This window comes from Malaclemys terrapin, chromosome 2, assembly GCF_027887155.1.
Source record: "Malaclemys terrapin pileata isolate rMalTer1 chromosome 2, rMalTer1.hap1, whole genome shotgun sequence".
Lineage (NCBI taxonomy): Eukaryota > Metazoa > Chordata > Testudines > Emydidae > Malaclemys > Malaclemys terrapin.
The window spans coordinates 98,817,667-98,839,337 of NC_071506.1; the positions used below are offsets into that span (position 1 = coordinate 98,817,667).

General features: G+C 41.9%; 1 protein-coding gene across 1 annotated transcript in view; it reads right to left on the bottom strand.

The window, feature by feature from the left end:
* Positions 1–749: 749 nt before the first annotated feature.
* LOC128832748 (lysine--tRNA ligase-like) overlaps positions 750–21,671 on the bottom strand; it is a 59,641-nt gene continuing 38,719 nt past the window's right edge. The window contains exons 8-15 of the mRNA XM_054020336.1: positions 14,568–14,687; positions 13,152–13,314; positions 12,571–12,744; positions 9,222–9,307; positions 8,001–8,086; positions 6,979–7,105; positions 5,338–5,481; positions 750–3,857 (exon numbers count right to left, since the gene is read on the bottom strand). Of these exons, the coding sequence (XP_053876311.1) occupies positions 3,789–3,857; positions 5,338–5,481; positions 6,979–7,105; positions 8,001–8,086; positions 9,222–9,307; positions 12,571–12,744; positions 13,152–13,314; positions 14,568–14,687 (969 nt within the window). The 3' untranslated portion in view covers positions 750–3,788. The remainder of the gene's footprint in view (positions 3,858–5,337; positions 5,482–6,978; positions 7,106–8,000; positions 8,087–9,221; positions 9,308–12,570; positions 12,745–13,151; positions 13,315–14,567; positions 14,688–21,671) is intronic.

A 21,671-nucleotide genomic window follows, 5' to 3' on the forward strand; every position in this document is an offset into this window, starting at 1 on the left:
GATGACATTATCACTGGCTCTAACCACTCGGCAAAGTGGCCACAGACTCTCGCCGTTGGGCAGCAGTCTGGAGTATTGTCCCCACAACACTGTAAGTATATTGGAGGTTTGTATAAAATTCATATTAAATTTTTTCAGGTTGATTTTACTAGTTGAAGGAGCATATACCATCCCATAATTAGAAACACACTGAAGGTGACTAAGAGAAAGTATAAATGTTATATCCACATCATACTACAGAGTGCACAAAAGGGAATAGGGCAGTTTGTGCGTGTAAACAGTACCATGAGCTGACTAGGTTGATGGTCCCTTGGGAAAACATAGGGAAATAATTCCAATGAAACAACTTACTGCCCCAAATATACTCCATAAATGCCAGTTTGTTGAATTCTAGTGCTAGAAAACTGGTGTCCATTTTGTCCAGTTTAAAAAATTTATTACCAAAGCATCATTTAAAAACTAGAACATAAAGCTATGCTCCCAGGGATTCCATACTTTTGCAAAGGAAGCCAAGAATGCATCCCATGAGGTGTGCACGACTAAAAAATCATGAAGTAACAGCTTTAAAGATAAATTTCAGGTTTCAGAGTAGCAGCCGTGTTAGTCTGTATCCGCAAAAAGAACAGGAGTACTTGTGGCTCCTTAGAGACTAACAAATTTATTAGAGCATAAGCTTTCGTGGACTAAAGAAGTGGGCTGTAGTCCACGAAAGCTTATGCTCTAATAAATTTGTTAGTCTCTAAGGTGCCACAAGTACTCCTGTTCTTTTTTAAAGATAAAGTCCAAAATAGTTTAATGAAAAAAAAAATCAGACTTTATTAAGCGATGTGCTATTTTCTTAAGATTTATTTTAACAAATTAAAAGTTAAATCAATGGTTATACCTCAACCCCTAATGTTCTGTTTTTTTCCTACAGAAGTTGTATATATTCCTTTTGGCATGACAATACAGGTTGAAAGTCTCAAGAAAAATAAAGAGAAATCGATACTGAACAAATATATTGACTGATGTGGCTATTTTTATAATGTCCACAGCTCACAAAAAGGGAGGATTTAATAGTCATGATATATAAACTCCACAGCAAAACAAAACCTCAGGCAGGTCTGTTACCCTGGGTTCTCTCAATCCAAAGCTCTTGGTAACTTTTACTCTGTGTGAGGTGGTGTCAGGAAATAAATCAGGGGAGACGTGGCTGTCCGATAGATGCCTGGCACAAACAGGACAACACAAGAGTGCTTTCACTTAAAGCTAAACTTTACTTAGTCTCAAGCACTTACACACATCCGCAACAGGTTAGTAAAACACCCGCAACCCTTGATAATTACACGCTGAGTGTGGCTCTCGAGTGACACAGCAGCAGGCTTCCGGTGACCAAATCCGTCCGCTGGTGGGGACCGCAAGCTGTATCCAGAGGGAGAGTCCCAAACGAGTCCAACTACTCAAACTTTCCCCCTTATTTATACATTAGTAATGGAATGACATGTCCCTTAAAGAAAATTTGATAAGTAAGCAGTTTCAATGGTCAAGCAAGAGGTTCCTTCTGATTATTGATTAACCAGCTATGGGTTTTTCCAGAGTTTGTAGCCTTGAGCTCCCAATAGACTTTCCTGTGGCACATCCTGCTCTTTTAAAATGCATGTATCAGCAACTTCAACACAATTCTTATCAGGAAGGATGTAGGGTCAAGCTGCCCTTTCTCTGGCACCCAACACCCCCACCCCCTCCTACGTTGGTTAAGCTGAGACTGCTGAGTAGGCTGCTTTTAGCAATAAGCCATAGTGGTTTCAGGCACTTTACTAGTTTGCCAAAATTTCCCCGTACACAACTAAAAAAGTATCTCCAGGTTTGTATCTATTTATTGAAATATATACATTTGTCACAGTTGCAGGGTTAGATGTCTCCCCGTCCCTCTCTGGGTCTCAGTGCACCCCAAAGGTGACAAGCCTCAAACTTTCACCTCTCTCTAGCTATAGTTATGTGATTCTCCCACTTCTAGACCAGGACCTGTGTTACAGATCCCTGTTTGCTAACCAGGATTAGCTCAGCAAACCCAGCTTAAATTCAGTTCCTGCAGTTCTGTGCTAAGGGAGCTGTGGCCAGTGGTACATACACAGTGACCATTCAATCTTTGAACATGGATTTTTAAATTGATTACCTACCTCGAGCTTACTATTCCTGTATTGGTAGCCAAGTAAGCCCAACTTCTTCAGATTCCCTCTGTAAAGTGTCTTTGGTAGCCATTCCCCTGAAACGGACTCCCCCCGCACCTCTCTTTCTAGAGAGTGACTAAGGGTGGAATTCAAAAAGGTATTTAGGTAATACCAAATGGAGGTCAAGTAGCTAAATACCTTTGCAAATCCCAATTGTTTAGAGTCCTAGTCCTTAAGATTAGGCATGATAAGTCTCTTAACATAGAGCCAAGGCAGGTAGGTCTTCCCAGTTGTTAGCCCAGTTCCCATTCTCTTAACAATCCTGAAGTGATTTACTGGAAGGTATTTTATGTTTAGTTATAGCAAAAACAAGCAGGAAATGAAATTAACAGCCCCTTTTGACTTAACACTAGTCAGAAAACATCCCTTACAGCAATTGCACAACCATATAGCATTCATGAATTAATACATAGCAACCCCCACATCCATCACAACAATTATATATATTGTATATTGCTAATAGAAAATAATGGACACAAATCATAGGTGTGCAGCTATTGATACAAATCTGATTAACCCTAAAGCATTTCAGTCTTTACTTAGTTATATGAAATAGAGTTTGGTTATGTTGAAGACAAGAGGCAGATTACAAGGTTAATAATATCAACCAACACTGACCAAACCAAATTCACATCCGTGAACTTCAGTGGAATGACAAAGAATAAGTTGTTTGCAGGATTGTTGTAGCCATGTTGATCCCACAATATTAGAGAGAGAAGGTAGTTGAAGTAATTTCCTTTATTGGACTTAATCCTTAGAAGTTGGACTCATTTCCTTTGTTCCTTAAAGGAAGCTCGTCAAGGCTAAGAACCCCACAATTCAATTTTACCTATAGCAGAAGCCATTAAATTGAACTTTTGCCAGCTGTTTCTATAGCTTTCCTATTCCAAGTATAGGAGATAATTATGGAAGTTGAGATTCCACCATGTGGTAACTTTAATGACTGCTATGGTAGGTAAAAATACCTGCTTGTCAATCTTTGAAAGGGTCACTTTCAAGAATAAAGGCAATGGTCCAAATTCATCTCTCATGTCACTTCACTGAAAGTAATGCAGTAAGCATCTTTCACACCATCTCCCCAACTTTTAACATTCTGCTTTATTTCAGAATCTTCAAATCACTCTTACATTATCACGACAGCAATAAAAAGTAAACCATTAAGACATAATGTTCATGTGCAAGCTTCAGAGTGGCATATAATGTTTCCCTGCTTGTGCCTATCTGTTCCATTCTTATGAGCAGGCACAGTATTGACATTTACAAGAGACCTGCTCTCCAAGGGTTTTATTATATGTACTAGGACAGAGCAGATAGCCACAGCAAAGGAAAAACATTAGGCACACGCAGCTGGCATGACTGCATTCTACCTTGGAAAAGAGTTTTCCCCTATACAGTACTTTCCATTTACAAAATGTGTCATTGTGTTGTTAGTCTAGCTAGTAAAATGCCACATTTTTGCAGTAGAGTAATCTGTATTAATGTATTTTTCTTTAACAAGTTGTCTCAACGTTCTTGTAAATTTCCATGTGAAATTCTGACATGAGGTTAGTTCTTCGCCCTTTACCTCTAAACTGCACTTCACTTCTCTTGTTTCTCTGACTGAGGTTTGTTTTCAATGGGCTTCATCGCTGGGAAGAATAGCACTTCCTAAAGCAGGGTGGGGGGAAAAAAACACACCACAAGTCAGTGTTGCCAAACCCGAAACTTTGAAAAAATCATGAGTCGGGTCCCAAAAAGTAATGAAACTGGATTAAAAATGAGATTAAAGAAATGTTGGGTTCTTATTAGTCTTTCCATTTTTGAGCCTCTTCAATGCACTTGGGTCACTTTTTCAAGTTTCTCTCTGCAACTATAAGGACTAGAAACTTGGTGGGGGGGGGAAGAAGAAGAAGAAAGGTAAGTTAAACATCAACTATCACAAGACTTGCAATAAGATTGCAAGAATTGGCAACACTAATTATTGGCTTTAGATTCACTTCAATTAATTTGATAAAGCAAACTCTCAACCTTATTCTTAGTCACAGTCAAGACCCTTTTATCCTGTTCTAGTAGTAAAGGAGTCCTAAAGAGGGAGTAAATATCATTTACTTACAGATCAATGTAAGAGAGCCTTTGTGTAAGTGAGAATCAGGCCCTGGGTCTTCTGAATGCTGGACATTGTACATTGGAATTGAAGGCCCTTTAAATTCTTTAAGCATCTCAGCACCATTGGCTGGAAGTGCAGAGTTAAGCACCTACATTAAGTTGTAGTTACACTGGCAACTCCTGCTCTCCTAATTCATGGTCTGGACCGGCATTGGTATTTGTCTCAATGCCCAGTCACCTGCCCCCTATTTAAGGATGAGTGCTACAAATACAGTTGTCAAAAGAGGTACTGACAAAGTAATATCGTTGTTTTGTATGACCCTTCAACGGGCAGCCACATTTGGCCCAGATGAGGGTACAGAGACAGACCATACCTGGTTTCTTAGGTACGGGGGGAGGGATACACACTTCTAAAATATATGGATAAGTGCTTTTTGAATTTGACCTTAATGCTAGTGACCTATTGTAATTTACTGCAAGAAGCTGTAGGTGTCTAATACTGAAGTACGGAGCTTTATGTACTGTACTGCTTTTCAGGGAGCTGTAGAATACACAAAGAAAGAGATGGGGCAGGGGTTCCAAACTTTTTTTGGTTTGAAGCACCCCCAACGTGATTGAGCTGTACTCTGTTGCAACTGCCACATCTTAGCTTTTTCCTGGGCAGAGATACTCGGAAGTTGGTAGGTGGCTGCCAGAGTGAGATTGGGCTTCCCAGCAGCATAGCTGCTCTTTCCACCACATCACTCATTATGAAGGGGAAAGCTGAGGCATATTCAAACATGCCCTAAGCAGCAGCACTTGCAGTAAGGATGCACATGCAACCCTGGGCGTAGGACACCCCTTACAGGTTGGGGAAAGTTGCAGTATAGGACATTTTAAACCTATTCTGCATCCTTGTTTCTGCCTGCTTTACAAACAGCAAAGAGCTGCAGGGAAGCAAAATAATATTTTGCCTTTTATGGAAAAAATAGCAGAACCATAACCATAGGCATAAAAACTACTTATCTACCTTTTGCTTTTTTCTAATTACAGCCTAACCCACCTTAATGTTGTTGGAGTCGGAGAGGAACATGGCAAGACGGTCAATTCCTATCCCCCAGCCAGCAGTAGGAGGAAGTCCATATTCCAATGCTGTGCAGAAGTTTTCATCAATACTCATGGCTTCTTCATCACCTGCTGCTTTAGCCTAGGGCCCCAAAACAATATGAACATACAGTATTTCAAATATCAGTTTGGAAGCCTATAGGCACTTGTAACTCAATGGTAAAAGATGTGCAGTACCAGCTATATGTCCCAAGTAACACCCTGACGTTCTACGGACACATACTGCTGAAGCTGCAGCATTTTCTGTCAGCAGGGAAGAGGCTGGTGTTTATTGATTCAGTCTGGGTAGCTGTTGTCTGTATCTCTCCTTGACTGAGTTGCAGTTGAGTAGCAGAGCTGCAGTCCTTATGGATCTATATAAACGTGTTCTTCAAACAGAGGTGTAACACCTACATTTAGCTTTGCCCCAAGATAAAAAATTTCTTAAAAATATATAAGTAATATCACCTTAGCAGCAGCTCAGAAGGGCAGAGATTTGGTTGTGACTATGAGTAAATGACTCCTGAGGCTGATGATGGCAGGATACAAGATGGTCATTCACTATAGGAAAACCTGAGCTTAAAGTCAGCTGGAGCCGTCCGGAGTGGAACTCTGATAAACATTTTCAAACCTGAGGGGCAGAAGCCCCGTGGCTCCAGGAAATACTCTTGATAATTTAATCCCAGAGGAAAGCCTTCTGCTAGACAATTCACCATGTAATACTAGTTACTTTCCAGCTGGCTAAAGTGTCCTTGGTGAGGCTGTTTAAGCAGGGAGGATTCTTAACCCCTGGATGTAAAGTTATGAGATACTTCAGGTACTTCCATAGAGCAGACTTTACTGGGGAATAGACAAGGCATCTAAATGTGGTATGCTCAGTCAGCACACTCCACCTCCAAGTCTCAGAATGGAAATGTTAGCCAAGTGCAGCATCATGTGGGAGGGTCACACAAATACAATATGGCTAGAGAGTCAAAAAGCTCAATATGATTTCTGCTGTGGACCCCTTAAAAAAAAGGGTAACTGGTAATGAGTGTCATGGGCCCAAAACATTTTGAAGAACTGACTAAGCACTACATATAAACCTTCCCTTCTGCAGCCAATCACTAACTAGAAGCATTGGTAATAGCAAGAGAAAGAAAAAAAATGAAATTGAATAACGTTTTTCTTTATAATTTGGGTTTTTAGAGAAAACCACTGCCTTCTGAAAAAGCTCATAACATGCTACATAAATGTAGACAAAAATGTCTGTCTGTGGATGTGAAAAGAAAATCCATCTTTAACCATGCTTCCGTAATACCACAGGGTTTTTAAATCAGACAAATGACAAATAAAAGATTCAAAGGATTTTTAAAATTATATCTTACCCAAACCCAATTGAAAGCAGATGAACATTTAGATGAAAACCTCCTCTGAGTTAAGCACAGCAAATTTAGCCCAACCAATAATTCAGGTGCAGTGCAGAGAACATAGATCAGTTCAGCATTTGGCTCAACAACATATTGCCTTGTGGCTGTTAATTTTCAAGGCAAGAGCTTGCGTTCATTGCTCTTACATGTAATATTTTAGTTCATACTGTTGTAATTTTGGAAGATGTTACCTTCGATTGGTCCTTAAAAAGCTCTCTCTGCCTCATTGGATCATTGAGCTCGGTGTAAGCATTGCAAATCTCCTTCTCCATCACAAAGAGTTCAAAACGTTCACTCAGGCCTTTCTTTGAACGATGCCTGGTTAGAAAGACAAAGTATGAGGCACGATTTAACATTTTGGTGTCCTGCTGCAGATTGGGATCAAAAATTCCAATAAAGAGTTCAACCCATACAAACAATTTAGGGTTTTGACTTCATTTTCAAACATCTTTCCCCTAATTCTGTAGAAAGCCACTTAATTATACCATATGCCACTTATTTTCTGAAGTAAAATTATTTCATACTTATTAGAGCTGTGAAAAGAAAAAAGCTCACTACCAGCAAATCAGAGCCAAAACAGTGAAAATGTCATGGAAATTAAACATTTTCTAGAGTTAGTTTTGATTTTTTTCTTCCCTGCAACAACCACTTTTCTCTCTTTCAGCGGATGAAAGAGTGCCTATGAAAATGGCTGTTTCTCCAGAAAAATGTATTATGGATTATTTAAAATGGACTTTGAGACATATTTGCATCCTGGCCTTAACCAGACTTCCACTTTTGTGCCCTCAGTTTTTTAGGTGCAAATAAGTGTGAGCATAGTACAGGTAACAGACATCTATGTAGCTGGTTCTGGGAACAATCACATTACTTTGACATATTAATGACCTAAATTGCATGCATGTAAACAGTTGTTTGAAAATCTGAGTCGTATGTCCTTATGTACCGTAATTGTGACTGAGTGTGGGTCCATGAAAGTAATGTATCTTGAGGGGATTCATTTTGCTGGAACTCAAAAACCTCAACTCAAAAACCTCAGCAGCTGACTAACTTTTATATCATAATATAACAAAACAATAATGTGAACAGAAGTCACAATTTAGCTTGCAATAGAAAAACACCGTGACGAATAGACAGCTTTACTGAACCCTGAAATGAATTGAATATATGATTAGCTGAAGTTTAAAAATCCAACACTTGCACTGAAGTTACCTACCATTTAGCCAGAGGACTCATGATCTGGGGATGGTCACAAATGAATGTGGGGTTGATGCAGGAAACTTCAATAAACTCACCTACCAACTGCAAAGAGACAAGACTTCTGTTTTTCCCTTTTACTTGCATTGCATTTTGTTCTCAGTGTCATTTTATTATCCCAGATGGCACCAGTACGATTTCCATTCATCCCAATATTTGAGAGATTATTCCAATTTTGTCAGGCCCAACTAGTTTCAAGGATATTGATAGGCCCTAAAATCACTTTGGAGGCATATTGGGATGGACATTGAGTCCAAGCCCACTTTTGGGGCTCATTGTGAGAGGGAAGCGGACAGAAAGCATGAGAGGATAAGGAGCTATGAAAGTTAATACTGAAAATACATTAAAGCTGTAGTACAACCAGGAGAACACAGAGTTCAAAGACTACTGGGTAGAAAGACTTACCCACGAAAGCTTATGCTCCCAATACTTCTGTTAGTCTCAAAGGTGCCACAGGACCCTCTGTTGCTTTTTACAGATTCAGACTAACACAGCTACCCCTCTGATACTCAAAGATAAGGGTCACTTGACTGCATCAAAGATGGCAATAAGATCTTCAGAGGATGAGAATGGAGTAGAGACGTCACAATTTGATCACTGTGAGTGGAGTTGGGGAGAAGCTAAGCTTCAGAAGAGATATCACTATTTCTCCTCAATAGTGGGAACAAAGGGAAAAAGGAAATCTATAATCCATTCTAATATTTTTAAGTTTTCAAAGGGATCTCAGGCAGTTAAGCATACAACCACATTTGAAAAACCCCAGCTCTAATCACTCTACTTAGTTACTAGTATATTATATGCACTATGGTAGAACCACAGAGTACACACTACTTGGAATGTTGTCAAACATACAGTTGAATACACCAGAATAATTCTGAAATTATTGACATCCATTCCAAGCTAACTAAAACCTCTAAAAGATCTTCTAAAAGAACCATATGATGAAAATATCTTTGATCAAGTTTCAGTAAAATCTCAACCAAGATTTTATATATGTATATATAATATGTAGATCTTCAATTTATATATACAGTATTATATATAAGGAACCATACAGAAATATGAATTGAAGTCATCCCAATACACATAGCTTAGCATATTAAGATTCTTTAAGTATTATGTAACCAAAAGTTGGAAAATGTAGCAAAATTATACATAAGCAGGAAAAAAATAAGAAAACCTTATCTAGAAGTCTTGCTGCAGTCCGAGGAGAACTACATTGGATTCCCTTCTTCGCACATAGCTTGTCAAGGAACTTTTCGGCCTCTGTAAATGAAAATAATTATAACTGTGTGTGTCAATAAAGGAGCTCGGCTATGAATGAATTTTGTTTGCAGTGGAACAAAAGAAAGGTACATTTCCTCTCAATATTCAATATCAACTGCTGCTTACAATTTAAATTTTGACATAACAGAAAAATACAAGCTCTGGAAACCGCCCAAGCTTGTAATTGTCTCCATAAAGGAGATAGGAGCAGGAGCTAGAAAAGGAAAGTGTCAGGGAATTTAAAGTTAGTGAAAAGTGTCAGATTTTCAGGCCAGATCTGTCATGTACAGACATTTATCTATCTATCCACAGACCAAGTACATCATGGGCAACAGCTTCCTCCAATTCCCCCTGAACCCGCCAGTGGAACTCTGCTCCAGCATGGAGGTCAGGGGAAACTGTGTAGGGCAATCTCCACTCCTATTCACTCTTTGTTGAGAATCTCAGCTGAAAGGGCACAGGTGCCAATTAAGATAGCAGTTGCTGCAATACCATAGCCTATCCAAAAAGACTCCAATTTATTCAGATAGGCCACTGCACCACTGTCATCTGATACAGAGGCAACTCTCTTCTGTCACTTGGATTCCAGGCTCCATTTGAATCTGTGACTGAGCTGAATGACCCTATATCATATCACTAGTTCCCTGAGACAACTGAATTTCAGGTTTGGTCTTCCCTGCAGTGTTAGCTCGAGCTATAATGCGAGTGTTGCCCCTAATCTGACTGCTGCCTACAAAAAAAATCTTAAGCTCCTGTTCTAGCTGGCCCATCAATGGGGGTAGGTTGAAGTCTGAGTGCTGCTGATGCTGGGGCAAGTAATGCTGGGAGGTGGGCGGGCGGGGAACAGCTACTCTGTGCTGCTAATACCAACTGTGCAATTCATGTGTTATTTCACAGTGAGGCCACTCTCACTAGAGCTAGGCTAACTGGAGAGGCGTTAACACAAGTGTAGATAAGTTGAGCTGTCCTTGCACAATGAGTTAATTCCAATTATCCTCTAGTTCCAGAACACACTCGTGTTTCTGCTCCCTCATCTTAAATCACCACGCCTGCTACCATTCTTGAAAACCTTTACAGAATAATCATGTTTATCCAACCTCCATTTAATCACAACTCCCTTTTATTTGAATCACAATTATGTTCCCCAGCATGAATTGCTTTCTTAAGTTGCTCCCCCTAATTTACTTGACCTCCATTTATCCAAATGTGTTTTCCTTGCACTTTTTTGGATATAAACCAGGTTGTACTGCATTTGCAATCTTAATTGTACAGTGATAGCTCTGCGTTCCATTGAAAACTCTGTAATTTCAGTCATACTGATGTGTTCTCATAGCTCCCATGCATAGACGCTAAACACATGGCTGAATTCATCCTCAGAGTTCTGCTGTGCTTCATTAGCATTACGTCAGGAGAGGCACCTGAGAGAATTGTAGCTTTGTATTCAATCTGTCCATTAGCCTGCATTTCATAACACAAGCCAGTTGCAAACAGAGAAATATATCTATCCTCTAGACATGGCCAGTTGCTTTCCTTGCATAACGATGGACATTTAGATCAAGGGCTGTGTACAATTCTTGTTTCCTTTTACACCACTGCTAGGTCAGAATGTGGGAGAACAAAAGCTAAAAGGGACAGGAAGCAATGACTTAGAATCCCAGGCCCCCCAACTAGAAAGGAGCTCTTCTGTCAGCCACCTTCCTGTCCACCCCACTTACAAGAACCATCTGTATAAGCCATGACTATTCCTCTCTCCCAGTGTACCTATGTAAGGTATCCTACAAAGACACTTTTCTCTTGTTCCTTATACTCTTCCCAATCACCCCTTCTTTTCCCTGAAGTTCAAAACTTCCCACTACTGCAGAATTCCTGCCACCTCCCATCATTCCCCATTTTTTCCCATTATTCTCTTATGCCCACCCTTTCCTCTAACAGCCACACCTGTATTTCTTCTCTCTCTCCCCCCCTCATCCAGTGTTCCACCCATTGTTGATCTTTTCCTTCATCCTTGGCTCACTCCTCTTATATGCATAAGCTTTTATTCTCCCCCCCCCATTAAATCTCATTGCACCTGTGTTTCTATTCATGTTATTTCACACCAAACACCACGTTTTGTTTGTTTGTTTGTTTTGCTTTAAGAGTTAGCTGTGAACAGAGAAACCCATCCACCAAATGATTCTAATAGAATGAGGAAAGCAGTGTGAGCAAACAGCAGAAACTATTAACACAGCCTCCACTGGCTGAGGTCTGGGAACTCCTAGCAGTTTTCCCCAGTGTCTCAAAATTTGTTTCACGGGACACGGGACACATGCTTCTGTCTCTAAAGGGAATAGCAATTTTTGCTATTCCCTTTAGAGACAGAAGCATGTGTCGAATAAGATGCACTGAGGCAGCTCCTCTTTCTTTCCCCTCTATTGGGGTATGGAATCCCTGCCCAAGAACATCACCTCACTCCTACCCAGGAGTTGGGCTCCCCTGGCAGGAAGCCAGCTACTTCTTCATTCCTGCCTTGCTGCTCCCCTTCCACAGGGCCGGAATAAAGAGCCCCCTAATCCAAGTCCTCACATAGATATAGGGTACTTCACATAACATACACTGGTATGTATTCCTGATGCTACACCCTGGACCTGGGTAGGAAGTAATTCATGCTAATATAATCATGCAAATTAAACTTGTGTGTTTGTGCAACCATATAAAAACCTTTTTACATTACTAAATCACTTTTCTTTAACACCAGAATAGCAACTCATCCTTCACTGAGGCCTATTCATATGCCAGGCCTGGCATTTTTGTAGTCAGTAATTTTTCACTGCAATACAAAAGTGTCTTCTCACATTTCCACCATTCATACACAATGGACTCAATTTTTCCTGAACTTTAAAAAAAAAAAAAAAAGAAAGAAATCACCTTTGGGCTGAAAGCAGAGAATAGAACATTTCTGTCTCAAAGGAATATTCAAGAGAAAGGCGTAAATAAGTGGGGGGAAAGTGACTCTAAATGGATAACCATACACTTTATGATAAATATTGGTATTACGGTAGAGACACACACAGACTTCTTTCCTCACCATAGAGGTGAAACTTAACCAGGGTGTGAAATACACTGTTACAAGAAGCGAGAGAATATTATGCAATTGCAAATCCTGTGAGACAAAAATTTCTTTAGTGATCATTGAAATGTCAAATGACTTTAAAATGAAAATTCTTACTACTTAATTCATTACACCATTCAAAACCCAGAGACAAGCCCTGACAGATTTAATGTACCCTCAGTATCCAGACTTTCTGGTGCTGGCATTTTTTCTCCCGTGATTTTCTCCAATTCTTCCATCATTCTGACTCGTTTAAAAGGAGGAGTGAAGTCAATTTCTACTGCCTTTCCCTCAGGGCCATCTGGATGGTAAGTGATCTTGTAGCCACCTGTCACATGCTTCACCATGCCTTAGGGTAAGTAAAATGTGAGGTGTCAGAGAAGTCATCTTAACCTGATGAATTCCTGGACTTTTACACAAGCAGCTTGCAACATATTGTCTGTTTTGATCAAGAGATACCAGACATTACCTGATCATCATTTACTGCAATTTATTTGCAAGAGGGAAGTCAGGGAAATTTTTCTCCTGTCCCCTCATATCTTGTTCCCTGGATCTAATTATTCAATATTATCCAAGCAAGAATGTATTATCCCCCCTCCTCCCCTTTATATTTGTCAATTGCTTGCATTTTTATTTGGGAAATACAAGTTATGTACCTTTTTCCACACCTTTATGGTCTCTGAGTGACTCTCACCCAACCCAAACCACTGAAGTTACTTATTAATGAATGTATACAATCATCACCCAAAGACATACCTGACAGCAGCTGTTCAGTGATGTCCATGAGATCATTGTAATCTGCATAAGCCATGTAGAACTCACACGTAGTGAATTCTGGATTGTGGGTTTGATCAATTCCTTCATTTCTGAACTGACGTCCAACTTCATATACCCTCTCCAGACCTCCAACTACTAGCATCTGGGAAGAAGATCCAGATTATTCCCTAGTGACTTTCTTCTCTGGAGTTGGGGGGGGGGAATAATTCTACATTACAAGTGTCTAACAAAGGATGGTTAGCCATACTATTCACCAAATTTGGGTTTGTTTAGTTTGGAAAAGAGAAGACTGAGAGGGGACATGATAGCAGTTTTCAGGTATTTAAAAGGGTGTCATAAGGAGGAGGGAGAAAACTTGTTCACCTTAGCCTCTAAGGATAGAACCAGAAGCAATGGGTTTAAACTGCAGCAAGGGAGGTCTAGATTGGACATTAGGAAAAAGTTCCTAACTGTCAGGGTGGTTAAACACTGGAATAAATTGCCTAGGGAGGTTGTGGAATCTCCATCTCTGGAGATATTTAAGAGTAGGTTAGATAAATGTCTATCAGGGATGGTCTAGACGGTATTTGGTCCTGCCATGTGGGCAGGGGACTGGACTCGATGACCTCTCGAGGTCCCTTCCAGTCCTAGAATCTATGAATATGTTAGGTGAAGCAGTATATATGGGGATGTGATCTTTGCCAGTTTTTCCTGCCAATTCTGTATGGCAGTCCTTCACTGAAATAATAAGAGCCAGCCTAAAATTAGAATCCAGTCTTGCAAGCCCTCTGTATATGCAACTCCCAGTGACTGCCTGTTGCTTTCCAATGCTGGTTTGCTGTGGGAGGGGACTTATCGAAGGGGGGTCCTTAGTATTTGGGACTGAGAACCAATATATAAAACACAAAGTCTAAACCCACTTTTTTAAAGAGATGTTTTACAATTGGTAAGTATTTGCTTTTCCTAAGCGTAAATGAACGGCAAATCTTACAGGCAGATCCGTGAAGATTTAGGTAGCTTTAAATCATGCTGCAGCACCAATGTGAGAGATATGATTTAATAACTCCTACCTATTCACAGAGGAATGACACTGATTCCTAAGTCAAATGGATATACTTAGTCATCACAGAACATTTCCAAAACAATTAGTCATTGCCAGCAGTACAATTTTTATTCATTTACATATATATTAAAAACATTAGTTATCTACTTACCTGTGGGAACCTCTTGATATCTAGAAAATGAAGGCTATGTAATTCATATAACAGTGTCCACGTTTTTGGGCTTAACCTGTTTATAGTATTATATGGACAACATTATAATGCAAAAATATATGGACAATCTTGTTCTGTGGGAAAGTGAGAGGATTGTATATCATTGTTAGGCATGTAAGCTGATATTATACAGTTGCTGCACCTTGTGGTATAGTTCAGGAGCTATCCTCATGTACAAGTCCATGTTGAGGTCATTGTGATGTGTGATAAAAGGTTTGGCTGCTGCACCACCTGGTATCATGTTCATCATGGGAGTCTCCACCTTTAAAAGAAGAAAGAGCTTGGATGTCTTTCTAAAAGATATTCTGGAGCTCAAACAGAAGTTACTGGCTTACTGCAGGAAATACTGGGTGATGTTCTATGGTCTGTGATATATACAGAGAGTCGCACTAAATGACCATAATGGTCCCTTCTCGCTTTAAAGACCTATGAAAGAGCAATTCCCCTACAACATGCCAAGCATACAAGAAGCAGAAGGATGAGCTAGAGACAGACAACCATTTAGATTGGAAACACATTACATTTTTCCACATGGATGCTTTAATGGGAGTTTGAGTAAGGGATGAGTTCAGCCTATTATAGTCAAGAAATAGATAAACACTTCTAAACCATAATCTGTAAAGGGAGAAAAAGTTCAGTAGCATCAGCTGTACAAAAAGATTCTCACCAATATTGTCACTAGTTTGCAATAAAAAGCAACCCTCCCCCAAAATAATTATTTGTCCTAATCATGACTTTTTTATTCACAAAAATAAAAAGTGAGTTTCTCACCTGCAGAACGAAACTGTTCATGTTTTTTCTGTAAATGTGCCAAATTTCTGACAGCACAAATACACATTTTTGAATTTTGCACTTAAAAAAATGGTGTTGGAGGCCAAGATGTAAGGGGGCAGGAGGTAGAGACTTTTCAGTTGCAAGCTCAATATTCTAGAACACTGTCACGGAAGAGGACAGGACAAGGCCCAACTTCACTCTTGCTCTGATCCAGTACATTCTTAAATACATGTGTAACTAAGCCCTCAAGTAGAAGTACTGGCTTCAGAGGAACTACTCATGAACTTACACATGTGCTTATGTCTTTGCTGGATGAGGCCCTATATTCAGGTAACACTATAAGATACATCTTTTTTGTTATGAAAAAACAAAAAGAATCAGAATGGAAGAAAATTCAGTGGCACACTCAGAACTATCATCTTGGTCAGGGGTGGGCAAACTTTTTGGCCGAGGGCCACATCTGGGTATGGAAATTGTATGGTGGGCCATGAATGCTCATGAAATTGGGGGTTGGGGTGCAGGCTCCAGCTGGGAGTGCAGGCTCTGGGATGGGTCCAGAAATGAGGAGTTCAGAGTGTGGGAGGGGGCTCCAGGCTGGGGCAGGGGGTTGGGGTCCAGGGGGGTGAGGGCTCCAGCTGGGGGTGCAGGCTCTGGGGTGGGGCTGGGATGAGGGGTTGGGGGTGCAGGAGGGTGCTCCGGGCTGGAACCAAGGGGTTCGGAGGGTGGGAGGGTGCTCCAGGCTGGAGCAGGGGGTTGGAGCGCAGGAGGGGGCTCCAGGATGGGGCAGGGGGTTGGGGCACAGGAGGGAGATTGGGGTGCAGGCTCTGGGCAGCGCTTACCTCAAGCAGATCCCAGAAGCAGCGGCATGTCCCTCCTCTGGCTCCTATGTGGAGGCGCAGCCAGGCGGCTCTGCATACTGCCCTGTCCACAGATGCTTGGGGCGGGGGCAGCGTGCAAAACCCCCTGGCTGCCCCTACATGTAGGAGCCGGAGCAGGGACCTGCTGCTGCTTCCGGGAGCCACGCGGAGTGGGGCAAACCCCTGACCCCACTCCCTGACTGGAGTGCCGGAGCAGGGCAAGCCCCAGACCCCGCTCCCCAGTGGGAGCTCGAAGGCCAGATTAAAACGTCTGGAGGGCTGGATGGGGCCCCCAGGCTGTAGTTTGCCCACCCCTGATCTTGGTGATTAAAGCTAGAAAAAGATACAGACTTGTCTTGGGGTAACATTTTCAGAAGCACCTAAAGATATATCTACATTGCATCTGGGAGGCGTGATTCCTAGCATGAGTAGACAGACTCGCATTAGAGCCCTAAAAATGGCAATGTGGATGTTGCAGCACAGGCAGTGACTTATGCTATCTAGCCAAGCTCAGCCCCAGGGGTTGGGAAGGCTTGGACTCAGGTGTCTAGCCCAAGCCCATGCCGCAACTTCCACACTCCTATTTTTAGTGTGCTAGCTTGAGCCAAGCTAGCGTGACTTTTACACTAGGAATCACACCTCCCAGCTCCAGTGTAGACATACCTTAACTGGCGTAGGAGTAGAGCTGGTTGGAAAGTTTCTAACAGAACATTGTTGCAATTGGAGAATGCAGATTCATCAAAATGAAAACATTTCACAGAGAAAGTTTGATTTTGATGAAGTAGCAATGGTACCCAGGGTTCTATCAGAACTCCGGCCGTGTTCTGGAATGGGAGGAAGCCCAGCCCAGTTCTTTTCTTCCTAACCAGCTGCTCCAGCAGCTCCCAGGCATTCCCAATGCAACATGTGCTGCCGCTGTGTACGTAGAGCATGGTGCCAAAATTTTCCTGAGGCATGAAAGGGTAGTTGTGATTTAATACTTGCAATCTCAGCAAACCTTAACAGAATGTTATGGGACAAAAAAGGCACTTTTCTAGCCTAAGGGGTTTCTCCCTGGTGAATTTCAAAAGCCTGCTTCAAACAACGGAGATCTTAGAATATCTCAAAAAAAAAAAGTCACAAGAATCCTTTACAACAGAAAAGTGTTGGACAACCCAAGAGGAGGGGTTACTACCAGCTTCTCCTAGAATACTGTCAACTAGGAGATACAAAAGCTACATAAAGACCTCTTAAAAAAGCAAAAATCAAACTAAGACTAGTGCACTCAGCAGGTGCCAGAATGTTTGAAACATTGCCTGTGAAGTGGGATCCACCCATAGAGGGTATCCCAATACCCAGCCTCATAAAATAATCAGTCACTGCACTGGAAACACTAAACATCCAGATGACTTAAGTGGCACCTGGGTCTTTTGACACCAAGTTTGCTGAAGGGCTCCAATGTATCTCACTGAAACAGGTCCTTCTTCTGACTCCCACTGGCACGGATTACAAAAGACCTCAGAATTGGCACAGTACTAGATGTGAATTCAGGGTAAACTAACATGTACAATAACTTTCCAGCAACTAATATCTCTGTATATTCCATTGTGGTATGGTCATTTGAATTAAAATGCTGCAAGACAACACTGACAAGATTGTATGTCCATATTGTTTGAGTATGTATTCATATACACAATGGAGGCACTTGTTGTGACTCCTTAATTGAGTATGTGTTGAGTTTTTAAACATATGCACACACACACATGTTGTGGAAAAAGTCACCCATGGATTGATTTTAGTTCACAGACTCAAGCCTGAGGCCAGTTTATTACAAAACATACCAACGCGTTGGGGTAGCAGTCCGAAAACTACCACACCTAGCACAGCATACAGGCTGCTTTTATTCCTTCAAACCGCAAGCATAGTACAAATAATACGTCATTTGTGTGAAATAAGAGTTGGGGTCTGTCCCTTTTTCATGGCAGCTTCCTCATTATTTACGAGAATTGGGTGCCTATTGGGTGGGGGGGTTTCTTGGTGGTTTCCGACATGGGTGGTACTTGGCACCAGTTGGGGAGTTGTTCTCGTCAGGGTACATATTGTTTTTTTCCGGGGTCATAGGGGTTTATTAAGGGACGCCCAAAGATGATATATGATTAGCTGGTTGGCAGATAGCTGGAACTATAGGAGAAGCTGGCCTTTACTAGAAGCAATTGCTTCATATAAGCGTTTATTATGTTTCGTCAACAAGCGGTTATCACATTTTTTCATAAACAAGCAGTTATCATGTTGCTAAGGCCTTTCGCATTGCTTCCTTCCCCTCCCTCCTCTGGTCATAGCCCATGAGCGTATTTGGCAGGGAATTGTACAGCTTAGTTTTGTTCAGGCCCTGGCCTGTACTGTTCTATGTAAAGGCCGTCTATATAGTCAGCCTCTGTCAGAGGGCCTGGATTTGGGCCTTCAGTGTTACTTTGGCTGTCATAAAGAAGGCCACCTAGTTCTTTTTCCCCACAATTTCCCTCCTCTGATGCCATGTAGGCATCATTATTATAATTTGCTAAAGAGGCCATAGTGCAGTATTTAGACTTAGTTTCTTGTAAAAGGGGATCAGTGGACATGGGACTGGCAGTGCTGGAGGGGTGGACACTAAGGTGACTAACTTCTGGGTCTATAGGAGAGTATAGTGTTGTGTTTGGGGTATCGATGGGAAAAAGAAGGGCTTGGGGTGGTCATTGAACCTGCAGCTGGGGTAAACGACACATCCTGCACATGCAACAAAGAGTGGCGATTAACAAACAGCCACCAATTGCAAGAATTATACCAGCTAGTATTTTTAAGACTGAGGAAGTGAAGAGGCTGGGCGTGACTTGGGAGATTTCTTTAGAGGCAAAACACAAAACGTCGTGGGAAGAGCATAAGATACCCACCCGGTAGGCAGTTTGGAATGTTTAGGCCTCTCTGTTGTATTCGACCTCTATTAGATGTATTTGGTCTTGGAGGTGAGATATGTTGGAGAGGAGGGGGATCAGAAAAGTCAAATTTAGGAAGCGGTTCGGGATGAGGGAAGTCCAATTGAAAGTAAGGGAGATGGCTGGGTGGAGGGTTATGTAGATTTGGGGATTAACAGGCCATGTGATGAAGCGGCTACCCTGGGTAGTGGTTAAGTTAAGGTGAAAGGGAAGAGGGGTGTGGAAATTTGATGGCAGGGTGCAACCATCCTTTTTGCTAAATAGGAGTTCTCCTCCTGGGGCCTTACCTACTGTTTCTCCTTCCCAACAAACTGTATCAAAGATATTCAGTAATTCCCCAGGGTATAACTTACGGAGACAAAACAACTGTGGGGATTCCAAGGGCCATAAGGACCACAAGGTTCCGATTCCCACCCAGACGTGTTGAGCAGCGAAATCGTGGGGAGTGGTGATAAAATGGCTAGGTTCGTGGGGTGGCTTGATTTCCCATACCTGCCGACCGATAACCCAGTCCCATAGGCAGCCCGCCCAGGGTCCCGGCAAAAGTAAGTGCACTGGGGCCCAGGTGCCATTGACAGGCCCTGAGGCCTGGAAAGAGCATTTTGAGGAGTCGCAGGCCCATTCTGACAACGTCCATGTATGCCTTCATTTCCAGAGCTCGGGTGGCACTCCTGCAGTAGTGTTAAGGGCTTTGGGCCATTGCTGACTGAGGACATCGCTCCGCATTTCTGCTAAGAGACCATTAAAGAAATCCTGCATCTGGCTACAAGCTGAATCCCATCCTGTGTCTTTCCCTATTGAAACGAGGATGTTTATTAATTTTGTTAAGAGGGTTTGGGTTGTGGTTCCCAGTCCTGACAGGGCATGGAGGGTTTCTATATTTGAGTGGGTGCTGGTTAATCCTGCCTCAGTAAGGAGGCCTGATGCCCTTTTCAAATTACCCAGGCCTTGTTCATGGTCTTGGGGCTTATCTATTGTCCAGATAGCGGCTGCTCCAGTTAGACCATGCGAGGCCCCTTCCAGCAAGCCTCTTTTCCTCCGAAAATTCTCCCACTGCATAAGCTGGGCTAACCGAATGGCCACTCCTTGGGTGCAATTGGGGTATAGGGTAGTTATTTGGAAAGCGGAAATGGGAAATGAGAAAGTGGTGGTCCCTATAATAGCATTTAGCACTATCCACCGGCGGAAACGATAATCCTGTCGGTAGGGTGCACTATACCACATTTGTTGGTCTGAGACTTGAATCTCTCTGAGGCCACGGCCAGATAGATTTGTATGGGAATTGGAGAAGATATGAGGGGGAGCAACTGGGGAGTGGGGATTGTAATGATGCGCTATGAGGCAGTCATGTAGAGTAGGGATCCCTCTCCTGCAACTGAAGGTAAACTTAGGGTGACAACCGGAATAAGTGGTAGGAATACCAAAAAGTAGGTAACTGATTACAAAGCATTGCATTGAAGTTCCTTCTTTAAAAGACAGTTTGCAGGTGCCAGCTGTTGCTAATATGTCAATTCCTGCACGGGAGTTTTCCCTTAGAGCCTCAAGGTTGGTGTCGGTAAGGGAAAAGGGGAAGGATTCCTTAGTGACGGTTTCGTTTTTACGCCACTTGATAGTGTGGCCATACAGGTGGCCATCAGGTTCTGTTGAAAATAGGGTAGAACAAAATTTTTCAAGCAAAAAGGGACCTTCTGGCCTAGGCCAGTCGGAAGCATTTACGACAGTGGCTTGGGATCTAGCTAGGGGAGTGCCCACGGGGCTTAGAGGGGAAGACTACATCCAGGCCTGCCCCTGCAGTCTTTATTGATTTCAATGTGAGCTTTTCCTGATAAAGGACATGAATTACATATCAGTACTTTAGAAACCAAACACACCTATACAATCATAACAGTAACTTGCACTTCAATCTTCCTTGACATATGGTTAGATATTGCTTATTAGTCTTTTTTTTTTTTTTTTTGCTTCACCACCAGAGAAAGCAGAACCATTTGAAAGGCATTTGCATCTGGTTAGGGAATCACTCCTCTCTATGGACCTCTCGTCTATGCGCAAGACATAGTGAGTTGGAGGGCAGCTGCAGGCTCCATTTTAGAACTCTGCAGGCAATGCACAGCCTTCAGGCCACACTTTGGGCATCCTTGCTGTATATGGTACTGTATTACCTGCCTTAGAATTTTAAAACCAGGAATAACTTGTATCTTTATGGAAGATATAACTGACTATGAATCACCAATGAAACATGCTTAGATTAATTCAGCATGTGAATGTCTTTCGCTTAGTTATTCAGATCAGTGCAAATCAAGCCTTTTCCAGTAATGAACAGGATACTTTTTATACCACGTAAGATGGTGTGATCTAGAGGAATGAGGACAGAAATGGAGTCAGGAGATACCGGCCTTGGGCGAGTCATTTAACCATTCTCTCTCAGTTTCACCCTCTAAAGCGTAGAGAATAGTTACCCATCTAACTCTGAGGAGTGTTGTGAGAATTAATGTCTGTACAGTGCTTTAAACACATATGCCAGTCTTCAAAAACAACTAATGATTTTGGGGCCCAACTTGACACACCTTAAGAGAGATTGATTTTCAGAAAGTACTGAGCATCCTTCAGCTGAAAACTAGACCCCTTAAACATGTCTCATGTGTCACTTTTGAAAGCCTTGGCCATTAA